This window comes from Lontra canadensis, unplaced genomic scaffold (assembly GCF_010015895.1).
Source record: "Lontra canadensis isolate GAN:19392208 unplaced genomic scaffold, GSC_riverotter_1.0 scaffold19, whole genome shotgun sequence".
NCBI lineage: Eukaryota > Metazoa > Chordata > Mammalia > Carnivora > Mustelidae > Lontra > Lontra canadensis.
The window spans coordinates 16,116,428-16,140,189 of NW_022631013.1; the positions used below are offsets into that span (position 1 = coordinate 16,116,428).

Here is a 23,762-nt window from a genome sequence, read left to right on the forward strand (position 1 = left end):
ACACTAAAAATGGTTAAAATTTGTAAATTTTATATATTTTTTACCATAATGAAGAATGAACCCACAAAGCTATCAAGAGATCCAGGTGTGGTCCAATGATGGATTAATATCTAAGCACCCTGATTCAGTTTTCTTCAACCTTTATTGCTCAAGTGCCCTCTTCTCAAGTGCCGTCTAGTACTTATGGAACTAGCCCTATTTCTTGGCAAGGGGCATTTAAAGAACTCTGGGCCTGTCAGTCAGTGGCATGTCACCCTGCTGCTGGTCCAATTTTGTCTCTACTTTCTACCTTATTCCCTATGAGTAAAAATTGGGTCATAGTCGATTAGATCAGATCGATTGGATTTATTAGCCACTTGACCTTAAGGATGTTGTTTGACGACAATGAGCTTTGTAAAATTGATGAGAGGACGAAATGAGATAATGTCTGTTACTTCCCATCCCCTTTCCTTCCTCTGACCCCAAATGCTGTCCCTGCCTTTGTCCCTCTCTTACAGGATTCCTTCTTTGGCTCCTTGCTTAGAGTTCTACCACTGTTACCTTTAGATATTTTAGTACTGTAGTCCCTTACAGTTCCCTCTTCTATTACCAAATCCCATGATATCAACATCCTACTTATGTACTCTGTTTATTGCCTGTCTAGGCCAATATAATCCTGGACTCTGTATGTAGTAGTGTGTGTATGTTTCTGAGCTTTTCTGTGTGTATTATTTATTGCCTGTGATTAAGAATTATAGATTACATACTTTTGGACTTCAGAACTGGGATAGCTCAGTGTTAACCTGGATTGGCCAAGATCTAAGACTAGAGCTAGCCTCGAAAGATGGTTGTAATTGAGAGTCGGGAATAAAAGAAAATAACCACAGTTTTGGCAATAGCCTCTTAAACCCATAGCTTTTACCACATTAATAAAACTATACAACCACTAGCAAGATTCTGCAAGGGAGAGCATTTTTATTGATGTAAATAGATGGGGGAATGGATCTGTTGAAAGTATTACTGTTGCTTGATAGAGAGGATGCTGGGTATACAAGTGTCCACAACAAGCATTCAAGGGAAAAACAGTTCATTAGTTTTGACTTCAAATGCCCAAATTGCATTCTACTTAACCAACATTAACTTAATAAATCACATTTCTTTTTCAGAATCTTAGATGCTCTTATAACTGCTTATTAAGATTCATTTATTTTGGGGGGGAAGACAAGGGGACCTACTTCACTATTTTTTAAAATGAAATCCATCAACATAGCCTTAGAGTCTTTTGAGAATTCTTTCCCTTTGCAAAGAGAAGAGTCTTTATGTTAGTGTCTTTCATATATGGTTCAACTCCCTGTTAAAGGGATGCTGAGAACATGTATGAGGGGCCAAAGTATAAATGTCATAAAGGGAGTTTGAAGATTGTCAAATGTGGGAGGCCTGGGCAGATGAAAGCAAACATAAGCAAATCAGAAGCAAAAAGGGGAGGTTGGTAGGTATACAAAATTATTTGGGGTCTGAGAGAAAGGAGGTGTATTGGCTATTTTCCCTCTTCCCCTCAGCTCATCGGGATGTGGAGGTTGGTAATCACGCCTGTGATTATCTCCTAGCACAGACTTTCAGGCAAGAATGGAAAGTGTTAGGATGTCCCAAATAGAAACAATGACAGAAATTCAGTGTCAAAAATCCCAACAAGTTGGATGTTACTAGTGTTGGACTTATGCTTCTATGAGTTGAAAGAAGAGAACTAACATTAAGTAAGTTTATTGTCTGAGGAAAATGAAAACTGAATGAATGAATGAATGCCTAGGAAAGATCTAATGTTTTAATGCCCAAGAATTTTCAAGCCTCATAGGAAGTTTAATATACTTTTTAGAAAAGAAAGATGGGTGTTAAGCTTTCTTGAGAAGATCAGGATGACTTTTTCTATTTTTCTCCTCACACTCTACAGACCCTATCTCATTTTATCCTCACTTCAACTCTGTGAAGTATATCATTATACTTGTGAGAAAATATTGACACCTGGAGAGCTTGAGTAATTTGTCCAAGGGCACACGGTACTGGGATTTGAAAACAGGACATCTGGCCAAGAAGGTTGTGCCCTTAATCTGATTGTGTACTTAGGTTAGTGGTTTTTAAAGTGTGAGAAGCATGGACTTACAGCATCACCTGGGGACTCATATTTCATGCAAATTCTCAGGCTTCACCTAAAGTCTACGGAATCAAAAGCTCAGGGGGTAGGACACAGCAATCTGTGCTTCAGTAAGTTTTCTGGGTGATTCTGGTGCACACTCACATGTGAGAATCACTGTTGTACTTGTCTCTGACGGAAATGTTAAAAGGAAAACAGATAAAGGACTTTTTTTCAGGGTTGTGTTAGAGATTTCAAGAATAGCAGTGGAGAATACAGGAATGAAGGGATACCATAAAAGGTCTACCACTGAAAAGGTACAAACTTGGTGAATCAGAAGAGAAGGATGTCAGTAATGCTGATAGGAAGCTCCTGTGGGGGGAAAAATTAGCTGTGTTGTGTTTCATGATCTCATATGATGTTTGGAGTTAGAAGAGTGTTCATATCCGATTTAGTGTTAAGAGGGCAATTAAATGCTTCAGGATTAAAGTTGAATTATTTCACAGTTACACTAAAGAAGTGGGATTTAGCTGGAATCAAAGAGGGATTCTCTTCTTTCTTCTGTGAATTAAAAAAACAAAAACAAAAAAAACCTTGGGGTGCCTGGGTCGCTCAGTCAGCATCCAGCTCTTGGTTTCGGCTCAGGTTGTGATCTCAGGATCATGGAATTGAGCCCCATGTTAGGCTCTGCGCTCAGCATGGAGTCTGCTTAAGACTCTCCCACTCCCTCTCTTTCTATCCCTCCCCACCGTGTGCACGTGCACTCTTTTGCTCTCCAAAGTAAATAAATGAATCTTTCAAAACCAACAAAAAAAATCCTAGTCTATATATTCATGCGATAGTGGTTACTTGAGTTTTATACATTTGTCGGAATTCATCATTCTATACCCTCAAAATTACTGTATATAAATTCTGTCTAAACTTTATTTAAAATGGGATTGGGTTCCTGTGGCACGTAATGAATTCCTGTCACTGGAGGTGTTGGAGCTGAGGTCCAGTAGCCAGTTCTGAGAAATGTAATGGGGCTTCACACCTCTGAGGGGAAAGTCACTCCTCCCACTCACCCAGAGGTTCCATGAGTCACAAGTTTTATTGTGTCAGCACGGGTGTTGCCATTTTTTGGTAGAATGCTTTATTAATATCTTTGATCTGAAACATTTTAACTTGTCAGGATTTTAAAATGTATTAAAGTGTACAGGTGTGAAGTTCAGAACAGTAAATTCATTCACTGCTCCCTACTGTATATCACAAGTAGAAAGTTTTTGTGATAGATCACACCAAATTGTATTCTCATTTTGAAAAGTAATCATTTGATTTTATTGGATCCAAGGGCATTTTACTCCTAAGGTAAATTTGCCTATTTTAATTAAATCTTTGAATCTTCAAAGAAGATAAGTTAAAGAAGTTTTTTGTTTGATTTTGTTTGTGTTTTTTATCATCAACCTCAACACGATGTGTAAATGCTTATTTGGATTTTTCTTCTCTGACAAAGTAGATTCATTTGGAGAATAATATGTTTGTATGTTTGAATGAATGTTAGTGTGAGATGCTTTTTCCTATAAAGGTGCCACCCTTTTATTATCTAATAATTAAATCACCCTCAAATGAATTTGTACTTTCGGCATAGTTTATCAGATGCTATTAATGAACCACTATTCAGACTGCTAGGCTGTAGTACACGGGATCCTGATTACAGGAATTAAAATAGTGTGTATTGGCTGACTGCTGCTCCCCAGCAGGAATGCTCACTCATAATTCCTTTGCATCTAGTCTCAGCAGGAGAAGATTGACAGCATTGAAGACCATGTCAACAGAGCTGCTGTGAATGTTGAAGAGGGAACCAAAAACTTGGGGAAGGTAAGATTCTGCTCCTGCTGACAAATCAATGGTACTCTGGCTCCCAGGAATCTCTCGTATTAACCCAATTGATCTGCTCTCTTTAATGTGGAGCGAACCAGCAATTAAGGAAATAAGGAACAAATGACACATTGGTAGTGCAAGAAATCAATGACTGTTGTAATATTCTACTCTAAGATTCGTTCTGTCGGGAGAGAAATTTTTCAGAGGATAAACCAAAGCCCCACTATAAGGCATTTTGGTATTATAAGGGAATATTTGCAGAGGTTCAGAGAGTAAAGTGTCACCAGAATCCAGTAGGGGCAAGAGTGTACGTGGGGAGTGGGACCATCTATTTCCCATAGAACCCCAGGTATATAGCACAGAATAATGTCTATGCAACATAAAAGCTTTGGGGGGTTATCTGTAGCAGCTGAAACTGTTTAAGTAAGCTTGCTAGATAGTTAGTGGATTGCTTGTTTTGCAAGTAAAATCCGTTTGTGGTAGTCCACTTTTCGTAGCTCATTTCTCCAAATTCTGAGATTGGGAACAATTGTAGTACCTGTGGAATACTGCCTCCTCTCCTGAGCGCTAAGGTTCATTATGTACCAAGAGTTAAAGAGGCATTGCCAGGAGTAATGAGAGGAAAATGCACATCACCACAGGCGGATATTCTCAACTCAATTTCTAAATTGAATTTTTTTTTTTTTTTTTTTTTTACAGGCTGCAAAATACAAGCTGGCAGCTCTGCCTGTGGCAGGTGCACTCATTGGAGGAGTGGTAGGGGGTCCGATTGGCCTCCTTGCAGGTTTCAAAGTGGCAGGAATTGCAGCTGCACTTGGTGGTGGGGTGTTGGGCTTCACAGGTGGAAAATTGATACAAAGAAAGAAACAGAAAATGATGGAGAAGCTCACTTCCAGCTGTCCAGATCTTCCCAGCCAAACTGACAAAAAATGCAGTTAAAAACCAAACTTCAGCATTATTGGCGCCAACGTGTCTATCCTAATGAGGATCTTTGCTGCTGTTGGACACTCAGTCAGCTTTTGGAACATGATTATGTCAAGATAGTGGCTATAGATGCTCAAATGGGATTGAACTGTGCTAAGTAGATATATTTTGTTGTTTGCTGGAGTGTTAGGGAGACCTTAGAGATCGAGGAGCCTGGGCTGAGGGTGTGTAATGTCAGGTAAAGTTTAAAGACTGCCAAGGACCAGATTTTCTGCATAGAAATGTAAAAAATGGATTTTTAACTTTGATAAGGACTCGAGATGTGTGGACATGATGGATTATGGAAGGCTGGTGTATTCCATAACCCTGACTTGGAGACCCTAAGACTAACTGTGTTATAAATATGCTTATTGATCTCCTATATATAGGAGGTTATTTAGGCCTGTTAACAAAGAAAAGAATGGGGAGTTCAAGAGCCTTTCTTATCAAATAAGGAAATCAGGATCTAGTGAGGGGCACAGGTGAACCACATAATGGAGTCCATTTGGTGAACCCTATTATAGTTTGGTCCACCTGTATTTTCTGGTGAAGGACACTAATAGTGTAAGAAAATGGAAAGAGAGGTGCAGCTTCTCTTTGAGATACCTTAATTTGTGACACTGGCTTCTTTGAACTCTTCCTTCTATCTTTTGAAATAAAGAACACAGAATCTCAAGTGATAGGAGACTATTAAGCCGGTCACTAAGCTTGGTCTGTCAGCCTGTCTTTTAACAACTCAAAGATCTAGTGCCCTCTGCCTTCCCTCCCTTGTAATTCTGCAAAGTTCTTTGACTTGTGGGGTGAATTCTACCCATGTGTAATGAGGACTTTTCTCCTAATCTGCTTTCTTGTATTGTCTCCTATATCCATTCATCCTTTCCTATAACCTCTAGGTAAAAGAGAGAAAGAAAGGAAATCTCCAATATTTCCAGCATTGTTAGAGTTTGAGGTAAAAAATAAGCAGGTAGCAGGAGGTACCAGATCATTTCTTGGGGCATCTTACAATTTTAAGAGACTAATGTACCGGCCATGCAGGGAATCTCTGACCCTAAGTCTTTTCAGCTGGCCTTTTGGGGAGCTAAGAACTAGCTTTCTACCTCACTTCTGTTAACTACCATCCTTTTCCCCAGGCTTTGCTGTCTCCTATGCTTTACTTTTCCCAGCTGTTATCTCTTCCCAGGAGTGGCGTTCTTGCTCACCTTTCCTCATATTCAAGATGATAGACAAAGCCTGGTGCCAAGAGTGATCCTGATGAAGGATTTGTGGTGCTAATCCCAACACTTGACATTGACAGCAAACATGGCCCAGCCCAACCCAAATAACAAAAAGGTTTTAATTTTGTGAAAAAAAGAATTGAAAATCACAGGTAGCCTCATCCTGTACCCCAAGTTCATTTGAAATAAGAAGGAGCCACCTTTTGCCTTAATCTTTACTGTTTTCTGAGAGTAGAGGAATGGGCACCTGTACCACAAAATGCGTGAGCACAGGAGCCAAAGAGATTCCTCAGGTGGTTGAATGCTTATCATTTCTCTCTTGTTGAGTTATTCTTAATAATTTTTATTGTTTGCTTGCTACTTTTCTTTGTCTAATATAGCCAGACTTTTCTTTCTTACACTTTTTTTTTTTTTTTTTTACTTTTACCAATGAATTCTAATGAAGAGAAAGCATCATTTCTTACTGGCATTAAATAACTGGAAAATATCAAGTATTGCTATCTGCGAATTATATCTTCAGTATAATGCCAAGAAGGAAGTGCCTTGAATAAGTGTCCAGTTCTGATACGGTATTTGATACCGGATACCTGTAAGGCTAGGATAATTACTTTGGAACTCCACCTTTTAAAATAGTTTCTGACCTTCGTTGTCCGTTTAACATGGGGTATTCAAACCAGAATGAGGATCAGACTCATGCAGGGCGCTTTTTTAAAACAAGATTGCTAAACTTCAGTCCCATAGGGTAACTAACAATGGCCAGTCTGGCCTGGTCAGCTAAAACAAAGAATTTAAGATACAGTTCCATCAAGATTCAGCTGTAATTATTGAATCCTGTAATTTCTGAGTATTCTTCCCTTCAACATGGCCCAATCTTCCTTGCTCCATATCATTCCCACTCTGCCAACCCACAATTGGCTATGCTTTTTAGCCCACCATCTTTTTTTTTTTAAAGGTTGATTTATTTATTTTAGAGACAGCATGAGAGGGAGGGGCAGAGCGAGAGGGAGAGAGTCTTAAGCAGACTCCAGCCTGAGCACATGGAACTTGATGCGGGGCTTGATCTCACAACCCTGAGATCATGACCCGAGCTAAAACCAAGAGTTGGTTCCTTAACTGACTGTGCCACCCAGGTGCCCCTACCTTTAGCCCACCATCTTAATGGCCCTAGGGACTTAATATCCTGTCAGGCTAGTTTAACACTGGGAACTGGAGGAGAGAGGAGGCCTGTAATTGAAGTTCATATTTTGTTTGAGGATCTCTCATTTTTCATCAGCCAGTTTGGGACACCACTGTATGTGCTCAAATAGGCCTTTTGATTTTTACTACTCAATCAGGATTGGAATATTACCCTACCAGCCTTCATGCTCAGGCAAATTGTAGTTGTTTTAAAAAGTCTTATAATTTAAAACCATTTAGAAATTCTGCCTAATTTCCCTGTAATAGAATCTAAAAGCTAACTTTTGGTAGAACTTTCTAGAAATGTTTAATCAACTATAATAAACTATCAAGTGTTTAGAGGTGTGAATTAATTAATATGACACAGAAACCAATCTTAAACTGAATTTAATGCCCTAGGGTATCAGATTAAATTCCTCTCCTCCTTGATTCATGTCTTATTTTTAATACATTCAAGTTAGAAGGTTAAGGGTTACTTTGGTTAAGTTCTTAAAATTTACAGAGGTACAAACTTCCAGTTATAAAACTAAATCACGGGGGAAAGTGCAGAATGAGGGGGGTGGTGTATAGCGTCCATTGGAATAAAGGCAGTGCTCCTAAGACCTTTTTTGTTTTTCTAAAGACTTTGTGATATAATAATCTGAGAATTTTTCTGTAGAGCATACTTTCAAACTTTGTGGTTGTAACCCACAGTAAAAAAATGCATTTATATCAAAACTCAGTTTACTTATAATGGAGAATACCATTACATATAGTGTACTCCAGTATTTTTTATTTCAGTTTTTAAAATATTGCTGGGTGCAACCTACCAAATTGATTTCATAATCTACCAATGGGTTGTGACCCTTTGTTTGAAAAGAAGAAAACACCCTATGGAGAAACTGATATTTATTGAATATCTTCTGTTTTCCAGGCACTTCATTAGGCATTTTACAGGTAAGGAAACTGAGTCTCAGAGAAGTTAAATGACTTACAGAGGGTTATTCAGCTGTGAAATGTTGAAGCCAGGGGGATGTTAACTGGGTCTCTTGAACTACAAAAATTTGTTACTCCCCCACTCTGCTACTTCTGTACATAAAATTGAGGTGGGCCATTCATCCTGCTTCACCCAAACACCAGTATCTTCTGTAAGGCAGGCTTGCTGTGAAATTACATGTGCGTTTGCAGTTTTTTGTTTTTAATCTTTTCAGGAAGTGTCCTGCAGCTTCAAAGTTTTTAATAGTGGCTGATGTAGAAGTACCTAGTGCTGAATTTGGTCCTTATACTATAAAATTAAAAATGCTTCTAACCCACCTACACATCCTACAAATTTCCTTGTATTCCATGGGTTATAGCCATCTCTTCAACAATGCTTTTTGTATTAAAAATGAAATGTTTTTTTCTTAAATCTATCATAACTCATAGAATCAAATGATTGCTATCTTTTAAAATGGTACTCTTGGGAAATCACATACTTACTCTAGTGACACTAGTATTACTTAGAACATTTTTGAAACTTTTCTTTTGGAATTGCCTCCAAAGACATTTTGCAAAGTAAATAGAAGAGCCATCTCAGTGTGTATTAGTCATGGATTACACCCCCTTGTCCTTATGACCTCTCCTCTCTTCCATTCTTAGTTTTGCTTTTCTTCTGATGGTTTTGCTCTCCTGCTTCCCTGTGCTGGAGCCGATAACCTACAGGTGCCCAGACAGGGGGTATGCTGGCCAGAGCTCCTGGAGCAAGAACTTTTAGTTTATACTAAAGCTGAATGCTGTAAAGGGAGACTCTTGCAAGTCTAAAAACCTATCTCTGTGGGCTGCCTGTGCCCTACGTAGTTTGCACAGGAGTAAGGACTGAATACTGGTCATACCAGTCACAGGAAGGTGAGGAAGCCTGAAATGTAAGTATGAAATGTGCAGCATTTCTCTGCAGTGAAGAACAGAAACTACACCAAGCCATGCTTTGTGTTAACTTAAAACTGAAAGGTGTTTCTCAGGGTCTCCTTTGCCCTTCATTGCTGCCACATAAAATCTGGGAGAAAGGATGATGAAAAGCCTGGGGGAAAGGTTCTCCTGTGAAATGGACCTGTTCTCTTAAGGTACCATGTGACTTCAGCTCTCTGGTACTAATGAATGTTAGATAATGTTTGTAAGGAACCATAGGACTAATAAAAGGTAGGAAAGCTTCCCTGGGAGCCTAAATTAATGTAAGTAGTTTAGGTTCTGTTTGTGTTTTTAACAACATTTTGTTTCTAACAGGTGGTTCTTGCTATTTATATTCATTAATTTGACACCATTTTACAGAGGAACTTTCTGTTTCTTCGGTATTATAAACAATCAATGGCAAAAGATGAATATTATTGTCCACATTGCCACTCTCAAATTATATTTGGAGATAGATATATCTGTGCAAAATTAACAAAAGAAATAAATTGAATAAAAAAATAAATTGAATAAAAATGATTTGCCCAAGATCAAAGCTAGTTGGCACAACAGCTAGAATTATACCAAGGTCTAAGAAAAACAAAACCCCTCAAAGTAATTCAACTGAAGTTTTGTTCTGCCATACCAAGTTGTATGCTGAGGCTTACGGTCTTTCAGACCAGCTAAAATTCCAGATCAGGCAGTGGCTATAGTGAAAAGAAAATTGGATGGGGCATCAGGAGATCACAGTGCTAATTTGGGCTTTGTCTTTCCCCTGATAAGCTTTTTTTCTCAGTGGTGGCTGCCTTCTCCTATTCCAGTCTGGGATTTGCCAACCATAAACCTCAGTGGTTAGCAACTTGACACTCTCCATTCTTCATATGTAGCTTCTTACTGGCTCCTGTCAGTTCTACTTTGAATGTTAGTTGCATCTATTTCTAAATATGTTCATAGTCATCACTCTAGTAAAAGACTGTGTTACCTCATACCCCCTACCTCACTTCCTCCAACTTTAAGCCATTCCTCACATCAGTGCCACAATAATGAAAACTAGGTCCCTTGGCCATTTTTCTGCTGAAATATTTCAGCAGTGGCTCCCCTGAATACTCGATAAAGTTGAAAACCCTTAGGTTAGCATTCACAACTTTCCCTATTCTGGCCCTAGCTTTATCTCTTCAAACTCAACTACTCACCAACTGACAGTGCCACTGAGAATCAGACATTCCATAAAAATGACTTTAAGGTTGTTGTTTTTTTTTTCCCATGGTGAAATTATAAACTGGTAATAAACTGTTTACATTTGAAAAATTCTGTAGTACTGCATTTTACACAACTGATCAGCCTAAAAGTTGTTTCTTAAGGAAAATCTTTTGTCCCCCCCAGAAGAAATTACATTTAATTTATTAACCCCTAAAACTGTTAGTTTTGTCATCTGTGCATCTGGTAGCCAGAGCATGGGGATTTCTCTTCAGCAGCATAGATACTCCAGCCTTGAATGGACCATTGTCTAGCTCCTGTGAGAAACCTGACTAATAAATATTTGAGAAAAACAACTCAAGAATATACGTTATTCATACATTTCTCAAGTACTTGAGATTTTGTTGTATTATGGTCAATCATTAAAAAGATGTTTACCTGGGTTTCATTAATTAAACCCTCTAAGATATTTTCCATTTTATTGTTAAACCCTTGATGTTAGCAAGGATCAGCACAAGAAAAGGCCCAGTGGTGGGAATATCTACAAATTCTGTAAATCTTACTGAATTAATTGTGTTGTTGAGTGGTGCTTGTATAAGGAAACATGCAATAAATTCATTCAACAAACATTGAATTGAATGCTTGTTGTGTGTTGCATGCCAAGGCCACCATACATAGAAAAATCTTAGACCTATGGAATCTACCCTTGTTAAATCATTCAAGCTAATGAATTCAGGTACGTAAAGCAAGTAAATCACAGTAAGACGTGGTTAGTACCTTAAAAGAAGAATAAACAAAATAGGATGAAGGCACAGAAGATGGACTGATTTGCTGCCTGGAAGAGAAGGGGAAGGCTTGGTAAGAGGAAGGCGTTTGACAGGATTTTGACCAAGGTCTCCTATACCCAAGCTCATGTACTTTTCTTGATGCCTGGAAGAAGGTTAAGGCTGACTGAAGAGAGCTGTGGGCTTCGAGGTAGCAGAGGAGTTCCATGTACAAAGGGTTGAAAACATGAAAGAACATAGTGTGCTCAGAGAAAACCAAGGAGCTAAACTTGAGAGTGATGAAGATGTAGGATGGAAGTATAGACTGGGGTGGTTATACATGTTTTTAATTTAATAATTCTTTGTTTAAAGGAATCGATCTGTTGGTTTGTATCAGATAAGACTGTTAGAACCCTAGGAGTTCTTCCTTTTGCCTTCCTTGCCAAGGAAGTTAGTAAACCTCACCTTTGCTGGAGTTTGTGGTATTTGACATATTTGCTTTCCTTTCCCACATGTAAGAAATGATGTGTGCTTGCGTGTCTCTCTGCTGTGAGATCCCCTGCTTCATACTGAATGCCTGTTTTCGTCCTCTCATCCTATTCATTCCATACATATTTATTGAAAACCCACTGAGAAAATAAATAGCCATGAAACTTATCTGTTAGTGCCCAAGACTTTCATGGCCCAGTTTTCCATTTCTACACTATTTCTTAACCACTACAATTCACTGGCTTCATTCACTTGGGGCACATTCTGCAGTGTTCTTCATAGCTATAAACTTCTTTCATTTGCGGTGGTATGATCTCACCAACTAGATTTTAAGCTGCTTTCAGGGCAGGGACTAGATCATCTGCTTGTTGGAATATTTTATCACTTGAAATAACAGTGATGAGAAGGAAAAGAAATGATACGCCCCAAGAAACTTCAAGGTAATGAATGATGAGGGCCTAGCACGTGTGTTGTGCCATCTCTTGGTGGATATGTATGGAAATGTGAAAAAGCTTTCTAAGATATATCAGACCTTTGCTCAGTACTCACTTTTGTATATTAACTTAGGATGGAGTGATGCAACAGAAGAAATCTGGAAAACACTTCCAAGACTTGGGAGCCATGAATTGGAAATTTAAGAATTTGGAGGTAAAGATATTTCTCTTATTTCAGCTAAAAGTCGTGACTTAGAGAAGATATAGGACCTGAAGAAGTGTATGGAAAAGTTGGGTTTATCTTCTGTCTTAACCATAGGATTGATGGGGTCAGAACAGTAGGCACCCAGGAAGGATTTATAATCTGATGGCCTAGTATTGAAACAGAGTAGCAGCAGGAATTTAATTGCTCTGTTAGGCAGGCAGAGACTGGAATTAAGAAAGGGCAGAGGTGAAGTTAAAGGCATGTGACGGGATTTTGACCAAGGTCTGCGGTACCCAAGTTAATGTATGTTTCCCACAAAACAGCCTCTCAGCTGATAGGAATGAAAAGGAATAGAGTGCTTGGCACTTAGTAATTCTTCATGCACATTAGTTGCCTTCCTTTCCTCTCTAGGTTTGTTTCTAACAGACTGCTGCCTATTATTTAGGTTAGGGTGAGGGTCAGCAACTCAGGACTTCTCTAGCCTTCCCCTTCTTGAATTTCCCCTTCCTTGTTGATACCTAGCCTGTCTTACAGGGTGGTCATGAAGATGAAAAAAAATTAATACATGTTAAGTGTCTGGAATGGAGGCTGGCTTGCCGTAACTGTACGAATATAAGTAGCTACTGTTATAATTGTTACTGTTTTTTCCTAAAGTTTAAAGGAATAGCACATTAATGAAAAAGGGATCTATAAGAATAATGTTAGGGAGACACCTAAAATGAGTGGAGACTTTATAGAAATACCAAGAATTCTTAAAATGACTTTTTAAAAGGGTTTATTAAGAATGTGGTATAATGATGACACATGACTGGTTGAGAGTAAATCTTTTTTTTTTTTTTTAAGATTTTTATGTATTTGTTTGACAGAGACACAGCGAGAGAGGGAGCACAAGCAGGGGGAGTGAGAGAGGGAGAAGCAGGCTTCCCACCGAGCAGGGAACCCCATGTGGGGCTCAATCCCACGACCTGAGCCAAAGGTAGCTGCTTAATGACTGAGCCACCCAGACGCCCGGGAGTAAATCTTTTTCGTCTCTGGTAAGAATGATACCCAAACATGAAACTGTAGAACAGGTCCAGGTGGGAACAGGGTGATGATACATTGTAGTTTGTCTGGGACAGTTTTTTTTTTTTTTTACATTGTGTCCTAGTGTAATTATTACTAATGCTGCTTTTCACTCTCAAATGTCCTGGTTTGGATGAAAATATTACATGGCCACCCTAGTGATAAAGGCAATGAAAGTAAGTGCAGAGTTGTTCCCTCCCTCCCCCTCAAAAAAGCATCTGTTAAAAGAATTTATTGTTTCTAGGCTTAGATAAAAAGCATCCTCTAAGGTTAGTAGGAACTTACAGATGTTATTATAAACCACTACCTGTAATTTCTGAGGGACCAGAAAACAGAAAATGTGCCAGAACACAGAGCTTGGGCAAAAGTTTAAAATTTAAGGAGTTAAGTTCTATTTCAGAAGCCACAGACCAGGTAATTTACCTTATAATCTAGAAAAATTCTGAAATGGACGTGTTAAATCAGAAAGCCATGCTCATTATGAAGATATGAAGAATTGGTAAGTCAGAATAGATGTCTTTTTGGGCAGTGGTTAGGGCAAGAAAACAATCGTAGTATCAAGCTTCCAAGATTGATCTGATCCTCCGTGTGTCATGTAGAAGTTTACATATGGCATCAGGAGAATGGCCATCCAGTTTCCTTCCTGTCACCCATCCCAGTTAAGTAAAATGAGACACAGCACAAATAGGCAAGTACACGATCTTCTGAGTAGCCCAGAGCTGGAAAACAGGGCAGCAATTCCTAGCAATGCTTTGCTATTACTGCAAGGTATTTTTTTATGATTTATTAATTTGAGAGGGAGAGAGCAAAAGGGGCACAGGGAGACTCCTCCTCAAGCAGACTCTCCACTGAGTGTGGAGCCCCATGCAGGGCTCCATCCCCCAACCCTGAGGTCACAACCTGAGCTGAAACCAAGAGCCTGATACTTAACTGACTGCACCACCTAGGCACCCCTACAGTATAGTTATTAATAGAGAAAAAGGGCAGCCTCTATTAATTTTCCTGGAGCAGAGTCCATTCTAGTTATGGAGATAATTTCTTGCCCTTTGTTCATTTATTATGTAATTTGGCTTTTATTTTTCCATAAGAATTATTGATCCTATGGTGCTCTAGCTTGCTGGGAATACAAAATTAGAGGAGTTCCTGCATCTTTGACATTCACATGATATAAGGAAAAGGGATTCATGTACTTCTGTACATGAATTAGACTGGATCCTGTAAAATACACAGAGGGCTGTGAGACCACAGTGGGTGGTAACTGTCCTGGGCATTGAAGAGTGGATAGACAGAGTTTATTAGGCCAGGCAGGGGAGGAGAGAGGACATTTTTTTTTTTTTTTTTTTTTTTTATGTATTTATTCACTAGAGAGAGAAAGAGAGAGTACAGGCAGGGAGAGTGGCAGGCAGAGGGAGAAGCCGGCTCCTTGGTGAGCAAGAAACCCAACGTGGGACTCAATCCCAGGACCTAGGATTATGACCTGAGCTGAAGGCAGACGCTTACCTGACTGTGCACCCAGGTGTCCCGAGAGGGGCATTTTAGAAAAGCTGTTCGTAGGCTGCACTTTTCCTCTTCCTTTCCAAAACCTATTGTCTAAGGGCAGGCCAGCCCTCCCCCAAAGTGCTCTGCAATGTGGAGCTTTGGCGCTTCCAACTAAAGGCCAGGTTTGAGCTATCAACTAAGGATTCATACAGCTTCCCATTCTGATTCAAGTACTTCTAAGTAATCTAAAAAATAAAAACTGGAAAAGCTTGTGACTGGTCATCCGGATTCAGAGTAAAATGTTCACATTATGATATTTATGACACACTGAATTAGTAAAAAGTCTAAAATATAGAAATATTTTATAAATATAGTTTTATTACTTGGAAATACATACAAAAATTCAAACACAGCTAAAAAACAGTTGCCAGGCAGAGGTCCTATCCAACCGGTTCTAACGAACACAGAAAACAGTTATAATCAGCATAAAACAATTTAAGCCCTGAAACGACTTACTGTCTTCAGGGTCTTTAATTATTGGGCTTAAAATTTATTAGTTTTATTCTTATCACCTATTTAAATCCTTTCCCCAAATATAGATTACTAACATTTCAGTTTGGTTCACGAGATATTTATTTAGAAAGATAGCTACAGCAACTTAACTTAGTTATTCTGAGAGCGGGAATACTTTATGTTCATTTCCAGTCTTCTGTCGCCACAAATTCTTCATGATTTCCAGCAGCTGCTACCAGAGCACCTGTAACTTCCAGAAGCTCTTTGGGATACTCTTTGGTCCAAAGAGCCCTGAAATTATTTAGGGTGGCAGGATTGTTTTTATTTCTCACTTTTGCTTTTTTGTTTAATGTCAATTTATTTTTGCCACACTAGACAACATTTCCTTGTCTGAGAAAAAATAAAAGTTGAGTTATTCTGCTTTTCTTAATTGTTAATCCATTACACTCTTTCTTTCTTTTTTTTTTTTTTTTTGCCCTCAGGTTTTTCTGGTTTTTTTAATGCCTTCTGGGCAAACTTAGCACTTTCTGCAAAGCTCATTCAGCTTTTATATTTCAACATATTTTTATATTTCACTCTTTTTGGCCTTTATCATGTCAATTTTTCCTTCCTTTGTATGTGATCTTTGACAACTTCACCATGGAGCTCATTGAGATGGTTTAGATGCTTATTCTACAGGTTCATTTAACTATTTGAAACATGTTTAGAATTTCATGTAAAGAAAGTTTTCATCCTTTTATGGTCCCCCTCACTATTAGAGCAATTTTTTCAAAACTCGAAAATGTCGCAGGTTGACAGGCAGAAGGGACTGCTGCTAGCTTGGGTTTTGCAATTCAATTGTTCTTCAGTCTTGCATCCTCTTCACAGCTGAGGAGCCTGAGGCCCAAAGCAGACTGGATAAATGAGAAGACTTCCACCTAGAACATTTTCTGATGCATGGTTCAGAGGAGAAGAAGTCTAAATTGTGAGTTCTAAATTCCTGGACTTTCTCTTTGTAAGTCCAGCTGGTGACAAATCCCTACAGAATTTACATCTTTGTCATCTGTCGTATCTATTCCTCTCCGTCTCTTAGTTCTGGCCACAATATTCTTTCTCAAACTTAAACATGAACATACTTCCTGGCTTAAAAATCTGAGTGGATCTCTACTGCCTGTAAGATACAGTACAAACCTCTTAGCTTGGCATTCAAGCCCCTGTAAATCAGCTCCCATTCTTTCTCTAACTTCCATTTTCATTTTCTTAGCCACAGGCCTCCTCCTCACCACCCCCACCCCCACCTTTGCACTGGAACTATGGCAAAAACTTATCTTTTCTAATGCGTTTTGGTGTTTTGCACTTGAGCTTTTTTCCCCTTTTATAAAATGGGGCACCCAGTCCTGATGAGTGCTCAGCCCTTGAAGGGTACAAAAATTACCCAACATCACTTTGCAGCTTACTTATTCAATAAACATTTAAGTCCAATATGCATAAAAGCTAAATCATGCAGCCTCAAATATATTTTAACAGCCACTCTGTTATCTTCAATCACACTGAACCTGTGTTCCTTGAGGCCTTTTTCATAATAACTATTCTCAAGTCAGCTCTCTGCAATCCAATATTTGAGTGTTATCTTTTGTTTATAATATTTTTAAAGCCAATTACAGGATTATAAACTTATTCCAGTTAATTGCATATGCTGCTCCTGCTGTTGTACGCGGCCCTGCTGAATGTTCACAAATTTTCATTTTAACTGCCTCAGATTTGGTCCATCATCTGACCTGAAGACTACAACTTTGATTTCAGAGTTATTAATTAGAAGCAATGAATTGAACAGAACTAAGACTCAACCTTGAGGAAGCTCTGTCCTGCTTTTCTAATTAACAATCTGGTAAGATATACTAAACATGCCCCTTATCACCTTATTAACAACATTTATTATTCTGAATGAAATGATGGATAAGTCATGCATAACTAAGAATTCTAGGCTGATTTTTTTAAAACAACAATCATTAAATATGCATTATAAATATTCACTTTATTTTAAAAGAATTGGAAGATGTTACATATATTACACACTACATATAATGGCACATGTCAGCCTTTTAAGCTTAAAAATAATCTTTCCCCAAACTGGGATTGACTTAGACTCCAAGTATAAAATGACTCTTGGCCTATAGCACCAACCCAGGCCCAGAGGAAAGCCAATTTTGAACCTGTCTTCCTTGGGCATTGGGCCTCCTGATATGACACTGAGGGTCCTCTCCCTCTGGTTTTGTTCCCTGGCAGTACTGAGGCCTGGCACAGGAACCCATTTGACTATACATCGCAGGCCTGGGAAATCAGGGAATCTAGTGGGGAAGGGTCCTCTAACAATTTTACAATGGGAAAAAAAAATTATGTGCCTTATTGTCTTTGATTTTGATCTATACAACTACAACAAGACTCTACAAGAGAGAAGATTAGAATTACTGAAATACAATTTTTCTGCTGGTTTTTGTCTTTGGAAATTAATATGTCATGATAGGAGGAGCCTTAAAAATAATCTGGTTCAACACTGGTAACCTGCTTTACTAGTATCTCAGATTTAGGTATAATTCAAAGTTTTAAATGCCATCCGTATGCCATTTTGTTAGATAAACACAAAGAAATTTAATAACACTTTTCATTTTCTTTTTCTTAATTCATAAGGACAATTCCACCAAATGTTCTGGCTTATGGCTCTCCTCCTCTTCATAGTATGTTTAAGATACATATTAAGAATCCAAAAAATACCACTGTGGAATTTTCATAAGCAATATCCAACCAATCAGTAAAACACAGTACACAGTGTGAAAATTTTAATTTATTCCCCTCCCAAGTATCCAGAATATATACCCTCTTAGCTTTGAGAAATGTGACAATGAAAATACCAACAGGATTGATCGTATATAAAGAAAAGCACGTACTACACAGGAGACATCCCTAAGTCCTCCCTTACCTAGCAGTGCAAGTTAATGGTATGTTTCTGGCAATGTCACCTTTCACTTGATTTATAAAAATTTTACAGGACAGATTTAAACCAAAGATAGGCCTCTGATTTTTATTTTTATTTTTTTAAATCCCTAACAGATTTTTAAAAAGAGGCTATATTAAATGACAATGCATTTTGAGTCAGGGGGAGGAAAAAAAATTAAAAACCCAAAACTTCTTTCAGTTTATTCAAAATAAAAATACACATAGAATTATGAAAATATAGGTTTACTATTTCCACCACGTAAGTTGATGCTGCTGTTTGAAAGGCTTGCAAATTGTTTTTCAAGTTTTTAAAGCTCATCTCGATCCCTCAATAAAGTATACCTATATTCGCTGGGTGCTAATTTCTGGAAGGAGCTCTCAGGTGGACTGCTTGCTACATCTTGGACTTGCTACAAGAGAAAGAATAAAACATATCAATATATTTTTGGAGTTACACTGTTTTAATAAAAGTATCAGACAAATGGTAGTTGTCTTGTAATTATTTGCTTAATGAAGATAGCTACTGTGTGCCAAAGATAAGAGTTAAGTTTGAAATCTTACTTTCCCTATTCAAATGCCCTTACTAATATTCTCCAGGGCAGGGATGCTACAGAGCCCTTACCTCTGGACCTGTCGACAGTTCCTGAGGTGTAGTGGAAGGAAACAAAATACCTGACTCCTAAGTGTCTTCCTACACTGTTTTGTAGAGGAAGCACCACCATGACTAAGATGGCCCAGACCCTTCTCTCTTAAAAATGACCACAAAGAGGATTAAAGGCACCGACAGAACTTTCATTTAGCGAATACCTGGATACCAGAATTTAGTTGACATAAGGAGGAAAATAAACACTTCCATGCTGTAAGAAATTAATTTCTATAGTATTCTACTTGTGCATCAACAAGACAAAAATACACAGAACTCTAAGAATGACTTCCAAGAATTTCAAAGGAAAGGCAGTGTGTTGTCTATCCTTTGTCTCCACATGACCAAATACACTGTCACTGTTTTAATATCCCCTGTAGTTAACAGTGTCCATGTTACATACCATGGATACTGGCTTATTTCCATTATTAATGGGAAGCAATGTCTGCAAATTTCTCATTTTATTTTGTCATGTTCCCTCCCCCTTCCCTAATACATTTTTCATTTGTATTTTTACTGAGATACATGTTTGGTTTAAGCCATAATTATATTACTATAAAATAGAAGTTCACTGTCTAATGGAGAAGTTGAAATAAATCAGGATAATATAATAATGGTAAGTAACATTTTTTCCTAATCTGATAAAATATCAAGTAGGCGTACTTTCCTGAGGGAAATAATCACCTATGGGTTATTGCCAACAAACGGTTTGCTTCTATAGTTGCTTAATTATCAAAGAAAAATCTGAGCTCAGACTTCAAGGAAAAAGCATGTCATTGGATTCCTAAAGGGAATTCTTGACAATTGAACTTAATTTGACTCTTCAGGAAAAATTGACTTAGCTTTTATTTTTCTATGTGGAGGTTCCTTAGGCAAAACAATGAAGTTCTGGGCATATGAAATAAGAGTTTTGTTATGTGTCATCTTCCCTCTCAGTATAATGGCAACAGACATGATATAAATCAATAATGTATCCAAACGCCATTTTTAGAGGTGTTTAACAAAGCAGAACAGAGAAATGATTTGTAACAGAAGGTACAAGGTAGAAACAGTCAAATCAGGCTAAAAGTTACATAAAAAGCAAATACAAAATTTTCATAAATAATTGTAAAGCATTCTAAATCTCAAATGAAAAGCTGCATTAAACCTTAAGTTTAAAAATTATAAATACTGTATTGGTGAAGGTGCTTAGGATGGTTTAGCAAGAATACCATATCATTATTTTCTTTGTAGTGTGGTCAGTCTCCTGGCCACAGAGGAAGACTTGACCAGTTAACAGAATCCACTGACTTCTTCACTGATCTACCTACTTCTACTTCTTACCTCCTACTTCAGTATTTGAAGCCAACTGTATTTAATCCTTTTACCCATATTCCACAGGACATACTCACAGGACACTTCTGTTTATGTGATCAAGAAACTATTTTGTATCATTCTTGAAACTTTACTGAAGCTCTGTAACTTTAAAAATTAATTTTAAAAGGAACAATTTATTATCTAGAGTCTATTCAGAATTTCATTACAGAGATCTTTAGGAGCAGAAACTCAAGCCTGTATAAGAGCTTCACATCCTCCTCAAGGCTAACTAGAAAAAAGAGCGTTCCCACTAAAAAAAAAAATAAAGAGTCCTACCTGTCCTGGGGCTATATCAGTTGGGTCAGGACCATGATGGAATTCTCTGTGCAATTTTCCAGAATGTAAGTCAAATACGAACTGCTTGAGTTTTCCAGGAATTCTAAAACAAAAGTAAAATAAAAATTTAGCTTAAACTGTTAAAGTGGACTTACCTCTATTTTACCAACTTCAAACATTAAAAAAAATTTTTTTCTTTAAATTTTACCTACAGTCCTACCATAACTCTCAGAGGCCAGGTATATGCTGAACATTGCTATACACTTATCATCATGAAATGCAGATGCTCAGTTTTGTGTTCCAGTTCTTGCACTTGTTTCGCAAATTTTTCTACGCTTATTTTAACAGATACATTAGAGTCTATCGGGATGCTGTCCTAAAACTTACTTAACCGTCCCTTATTATTGGGCATTTTATGTATTTTCCATAACATATGTGACTAAAAAATATATCATATTCTGCAGAATCACGCTAAAAATGACAGGGCAAGGGAAAAACAGCATTAGGGCCTCACCACTTAAAACTACGTAGCTTTGCAACCAGAGTACTATAAAAACCCTGGAAGAAAAATACTAGCACTGTTTCAGCCTCCACCACTGTGCCGGCAAGGTTAACCTCTGTAGCCTTAACCTAGAGCCTGTAAGTCCTTTTTTGAGATATGAACTGAGGTTCTTGAGGGCATTCACTGCCAGTAGAACCAATTTCATCAAAATAATTTAAATCAGAATGTAGCTTTTTCGCTTACCCCCCCCCCCCGCCCAAGCATAAGGGAAAATTTCACAATGTCTTCAACCACGTGGGCACTCCACTGGATAGCTTAATACTGTGAAAAGCAAAGCACTTCTCAAGGCCATGAAACTGACCCTCCTTTGCTTTTTTGGTTGGGGGAGGTCTTCATACACCACTAAAGCATTCTCTCCTTTTCAAAAATATTTTTGAGAGCACACAAGCACGTGCGTAGGGGGTGGGGCAGAGGGAGAGAAGCAGACTTTCCCCCGCCAGGACCCTGAGATCATGACCCCCAGCCAAAACCAAGAGTTGGTCAGTTAACTGACTGAGCCACCCAGGTGCCCCTAAATCACTCTTTAATGGTGAAAACACTTTTCTTTGATGGCTTCAAAACATTCTGATGAAAATAGTATGAACCAACACAACTTGCTTATTTTAACAATATTCCCCTAATTATCACTCATGCTATGAGCAAGTTTGCATTACAGAGACATGCACCGTAGTAAAACAGACCAATATAAGCTGAGCAGATTCACCTATCAGCCTTTTTTTCTTTAAGTATTTCCTTTGAGTTGTATCCAATAGAGTAGGAATATAGACTTTCCTCAACTTACAAAGGGGATACAGCCCAATAAACTTACCCTGAATTGAAAAATCTTAAGCACACTTTAAACACGTTCAGAACATTTATAATACCCTACTTGAGCAAAATCATCCAACGCAAAGCCCATTTTATAATGAAGTACTTAATATGTAACACTGCATTCTGTACTGGAAGTGATAAACAGTGGCTGCACAGATCCAGTACGTGTGTCAGTTGATGCCTGTGATCCCAAGGCGTACTGGGAGCTGTGGCTCACTGCTGATCGCCAGCATCACGAGAGTGTCTTAGTGCACATCACTAGCCTGGGAAAGATCAATATTCAAAGTGTAGTTTCTACTAAGTGCGTATTGCGCTTTTGCACCACCAAAAAGCAAAAAATTGTTAACTCATCCTAAGTTGAGAGTCTGTTGAGTAAATAACTTGACGAAGTGTGGGCAAGTTATACCTACAAAACAGTCCATTTTTGCTATTTGTCTACCTGTTCTCTGAAGTCTTGCCAACATGTTTCTTTATTAAAATTTGTTTTACTACTTTAATAAAAGACACCTGCATTTCAATTTTCATTTCTTCAGAAATTAAGCATTTTTCCACCGTTTTAATTTATATTTCTGCTCATATGAATTGTTAATCTTCTACTGAAATCCTGGCATTTCGAAAATTCATTATATATTTTAAATAGAAACTTTTCTTCATATCTCTTACAAGAATTAAAATGCAGGTCCATAAACAGTTCAATTGAGTAGAATTGCCTCACTTTTTAAATCATCGTTTTTTGGTAGCACACTGCTAGTTTCTTTTATCCTCTCCCAAGGTCCTACAAGTGCTGTTTCCTCCCTTCAATAACTCCCACTGAGATGTACCAACCAATAACTTCATTGTACACCCATTTTGGCTCCCCACTAGCTCCAATGCAACAGAGACCAGCAGGTGCCAAAAGCACAGTTTACAAATACAGATGACTGTCAGGTAGCTGTATTGACAGAAATGCCTCTGAGAGGGTCTGTGGTGAAGAAACTGCACATGCACTAAAGATAAACACTGAGAGGAGATCAATTTAAATTTAATATGACATCATCTACTGTCACTCACAGCAAAATGAATATATCCATTCCAATCAAAGAATCACAAATGGTCTCTAATGTTTACGATAAAGCCCCCATTAAGCCTGTTATTTTATAAAGTCCAAAGAAAACAGCAACCAATACAGAGTATGACTTGCTTCTGATAGTCAAAAAATAATTTATAATTAAATCTTAAATGGAACAAATTTGTAGAGAACACACAAAACAGATTTTTTTCCTAACTTGGTTCTTTCCCCTTGTCAACAGATGAAAGAATTGTGAGCAAAAGGCAAAGGAAGATAGGATGAATCTGAATTGATGTGGTAGAAAACAGATTACAAAAGAGCTCTCATCTAGCTTGTGGCCAGAAAATATCCATTTTTAAGTAACAATCAGTGAATCACAGTATATTGTCAAGAAAACAGAAAACATGGTTATCTGCTAGAAAGGAAAATAAAGGGATCCTTGCCATAATAAATTCAATTATATTTTCATACTTTAGGATACAATTAGGATGCAATTTTTCTAATTAGAACACCTAAGGGTTTCTTTCCCACCTTTCAAACACTTCTGTTTTCAATTTTGATTTTTAGGTGATGCAAAATTTAGGTACAGTGAAATGCACAAATGTTAAGTATCATTAAATGAACTTTGACATATGTATATCACAGTGAGAAACATTTTTTTTTAATTCGCATACAATTCGCATAATGGGTTCTGAGTTTTAACATATGCACACAGCATCTAGTTACTAT

The 23,762-nt window shown here is 37.9% G+C and overlaps 2 protein-coding genes and 1 long non-coding RNA gene across 5 annotated transcripts in view; 2 read left to right on the forward strand and 1 right to left on the reverse strand.

Annotated features, from left to right (window-relative positions):
* STX17 (syntaxin 17) overlaps positions 1 to 6,558 on the forward strand; it is a 46,581-nt gene extending 40,023 nt beyond the window's left edge. For all 3 annotated transcript variants that reach the window (XM_032860709.1, XM_032860710.1, XM_032860711.1), the window contains 2 exons: positions 3,878 to 3,964; positions 4,667 to 6,558. In XM_032860709.1, the coding sequence (XP_032716600.1) occupies positions 3,878 to 3,964; positions 4,667 to 4,906 (327 nt within the window). In that variant the 3' untranslated portion in view covers positions 4,907 to 6,558. The remainder of the gene's footprint in view (positions 1 to 3,877; positions 3,965 to 4,666) is intronic.
* A 3,913-nt stretch (positions 6,559 to 10,471) lies between these two features.
* Positions 10,472 to 17,738, forward strand: LOC116869453. Its single transcript, XR_004383041.1, has 2 exons — positions 10,472 to 12,320; positions 17,104 to 17,738. It is a non-coding gene; the product is annotated as an uncharacterized LOC116869453 (long non-coding RNA).
* A 430-nt stretch (positions 17,739 to 18,168) lies between these two features.
* Positions 18,169 to 23,762, reverse strand: part of ERP44 (endoplasmic reticulum protein 44) — a 92,722-nt gene continuing 87,128 nt past the window's right edge. Inside the window, exons 11-12 of the mRNA XM_032860708.1 lie at positions 20,614 to 20,716; positions 18,169 to 18,748 (exon numbers count right to left, since the gene is read on the reverse strand). Of these exons, the coding sequence (XP_032716599.1) occupies positions 18,647 to 18,748; positions 20,614 to 20,716 (205 nt within the window). The 3' untranslated portion in view covers positions 18,169 to 18,646. The remainder of the gene's footprint in view (positions 18,749 to 20,613; positions 20,717 to 23,762) is intronic.